Source organism: Corvus brachyrhynchos, unplaced genomic scaffold, assembly GCF_000691975.1.
Source record: "Corvus brachyrhynchos isolate BGI_N302 unplaced genomic scaffold, ASM69197v1 scaffold340, whole genome shotgun sequence".
Classification (NCBI taxonomy): Eukaryota; Metazoa; Chordata; class Aves; order Passeriformes; family Corvidae; genus Corvus; species Corvus brachyrhynchos.
Genome location: NW_008235987.1, coordinates 950,631 through 953,715, shown reverse-complemented (window position 1 = coordinate 953,715; position 3,085 = coordinate 950,631). Strand labels below are relative to the sequence as shown.

The 3,085-nt window shown below is 56.2% G+C and overlaps 1 protein-coding gene across 1 annotated transcript in view; it reads right to left on the bottom strand.

Annotated features, from left to right (window-relative positions):
* The window catches only part of LOC108445833 (regulatory-associated protein of mTOR-like), a gene marked incomplete at its 5' end in the record, with an annotated part of 6,430 nt that overhangs the window by 2,682 nt on the left and 663 nt on the right, over positions 1-3,085 (bottom strand). Inside the window, 2 exons of the mRNA XM_017730702.1 lie at positions 1,111-1,240; positions 2,050-2,166. Of these exons, the coding sequence (XP_017586191.1) occupies positions 1,111-1,240; positions 2,050-2,166 (247 nt within the window). The remainder of the gene's footprint in view (positions 1-1,110; positions 1,241-2,049; positions 2,167-3,085) is intronic.

The following is a 3,085-nucleotide window of genomic DNA, read 5'->3' as shown; positions in this document are numbered from 1 at the left end:
TTCCCAGCTCCCTCAGCTGCTCCTGGGGCTCCAGCCCCTTCCCAGCTCCCTCAGCCGCTGCTCCTGTGCCCGACTCCAGGTCCAGGTGTGGAGCAGTGACAGGCACAGGTAGCAGTGACATTCCAGCAGGGACACCCAGCTGCTCCACAGCTCAGCAGGAGTTATGGGCCCATTTCAGCCACAGGGAAAAATTATGGGCACTATTAGTTGCCAACTGCCAACATAATTTCTCTAAATGACTGCAAATCTGCTCGTTAGGAGCTGATGCCTGGGCTGAAAATGAGCATTTCCTGCAGTGAGGGGACCTGGCCCGGCCGGACACGGCTTTGCTCTGCGTGTTTAAAGAGCAAACTGCTCTTCCTATTACATATTAAATATTTGTGAGCTGATCTGCAGGTTTCTAAAATAACTCTTGCAAGTCCCTCCTGTTTTCCCATCCATTCATTGTTTTCTCAGGTTTTCCAGCTCCTCCATTTATTCTCCTCCCTGGGTGAGCAAAGTCCACCAGGCAGATGGGACCTCCCTCCTCCCTGAGCAGCAATCAGATTCTCTCTGTAACTACTGCAGAGCCCCTCAGCTGTGAATACTCCAAAATCTCCTTTTGTTCTGCCTCATTCCAGCCTTTATCATCTCAATCCTTTAATTTCTGCAGCTCTCCTGCTTTCCTGACATGCAGCTTTCCCCTGCACAGCACCAGCTTTACGTAAGGCAGTGTGAGAGCAGCCCCAGTGAGACACGGCTGCAGAGCCCAGGCAGGGAATAAACGAGCACATGGAATTTGGGAGTGTGATCCTGCATTTCTCCTGTCACCTCGGACAATTCCTGTGGCCAAGGAGTCCGAGCTGAGCCAGGCTGCAGAGCTGGGATGGGAACTGCACCTCAGCTGGAAGGGCTCAGGTGTCGGAGCCCTGTGCAGCTGCAGGTGTCCCCCACAGACCAGCAGCACCAGTGGCACCACCAGTGTGCTTGTCTGGAGCTGGGCTGGGGGTCGGCTCCAAGCACCGGGCTGGGGCAGCTCCCCTTCCCACTGGGGGGGGGTCTCTGTGCCATCCCCTCCTCCCACAGGGACACTGGGACATGCCAACCCCAAATGCCAGCAGGGATACAGACCCAGTGAGGATGGAAGGCCAGGCAGCTGATGGCTCCCACTCTCTGTCCCATGAACCCATCGTAGTACTTGATGTTGTTGATCAGCTCCCCGTTCCCGTTGTAGATTGCAGTGAACTGGTTCATGGAGCCACTGGAAGGGAAGGGGCAGAACACGGAGTCACTGGCAATGCTGGGAGGGGACAACACTGCTGCTGCAGCCCCCGGCTGAGCTGTGTGCCAGACCAGAGTGCGGCCACTCCTCTAAGCGGGAGACCATTAAGTGGTGGCCAGAACCACAGTGACCTGTGGTCAGGAAAACACGGAGAGCTGATGCCCAAACACACCCAGGGCATCCCCAACAGGCTCCAGGCCATGGGGCTGTGGAGCAGCTTCTGGTCCTCACTCAGAGCCCAGAAATACAGACACTGAACAGGGGCATCCAGGGTTTCAGTGATGGGTAGAGGGATAAAATTCCTGAGCAGCAAACATGGGAAAGAAGCTGCACTGTTGTGGTGAGGTTAAAAACAGTAAAGTCAACACCACCCCATGAATGATGCCTTTGGAGACAAACCATCCTCTCCAGGGATCATGGAATCATGGAATGGTTGGGGTTGAGAGAGACCTTAAAGCCCACCTTGTTCCACCCCCTGCCATGGGCAGGGACACCTTCCCCTATCCCAGGTGGCTCCAAGCCCTGCCCAACCTGGTCTTGGACACTGCCACGGATCCAGGGGCAGTCACAGCTCCTCTGGGCACCCTGTGCCAGGGCTTCCCCACCCTCTCAGGGAAGAATTTCTCCCCAGTACCCCATCTAACCCTGCCCTCTGGCACTGGGAAGCCATTCCCCCTTGTCCTGGCACTCCAGGCCCTGCTCCGTCCCTCTGATCACCCTGGTGCCTCCTCTGGACTCCCTCCAGCAGCTCCCCGTGCTGGGGCTGCAGGAATGGCAGCAGCACTTACCATGCAAAGAGGTTGGCCTGGGGGTGGATGTCGAGGGCCGTGAGCCCCTTGACGATCTGCAGCACCTTCATGGACTCGGGCATGCGCGGGTCGAAGAACCGCACGTCGCCGTTGACGCTGCCAACACAGTGCCACAGGGTCAGGCTGTGCCCAGCCCGATCCCAAACCCAGGAAGTGGAGCCACAGGGCTGCCCATGAGCCAACCACGTCCACAGGGCACTGGGACAGGGAACGCACAGGGCCGAGTTCCCGCTGGTGCCGTGATTTGATCCCATCCGCAGCACGTTCTGTGCTGAAATAGCAGCTCAGGATGGATCCCACACTGCTGATCCCTCACCGCCTCTGTCGCTCCCAGCCCATCGCTGAGTGTGTCCTCTCTGTCCTGTCACACCCAATTCACCCAGCTCCGTGCCAGCCCCGAATTCCTGTGCTTTGCACAGCAGGAAATTGCCTTAGAAACCTCCAGGCAGAGGGGATGTGCTGGTGCCATCCTTTACTCCAAGTGTCTGGACACCAGGATCTCACTCTGCCCTAACATTTGTTTCCCTTGGATTTTGCTGTCAGCTGAAGCAGAGGGAACTGAGAGGAACTGGAAGTGAGGTGTCTCAGCTCCACAACCTGAGCTCCTCTGGGAAGAGCCCAGACCTGCCTTTTGAAGCCCAACATTCCCTCACAGCTCTGCAGCCCCGGGAGCAGCTCCCAGGCTGGAAGGGCTCTGAGGAGAGGGGACCTCAGCCCTGGGCACAGGGACCTGACCCTGGAGCTGCTGGAGGAGCTTATGGAGAGGAAGATTAAAAACTCCAATATGGGAGCTCGACAAACTGGCGGCTGCATCACATAATCCCCTTTCTGAAAATCTTAATACATTTTTGCTGGCCCATCCCCCACCTCAGGAATGTTCTGAATCCCAGAAAATTATGTTTTGTTTCCATTTTCTAATCAAGAAAAAGAGGCTCTTTGTGTGCAAATGGTGGCTTTGTGACAATAAATTCTGGTCTGCTGTTCCTTAATGGCCAAATCCATACCTGCTGCTCTG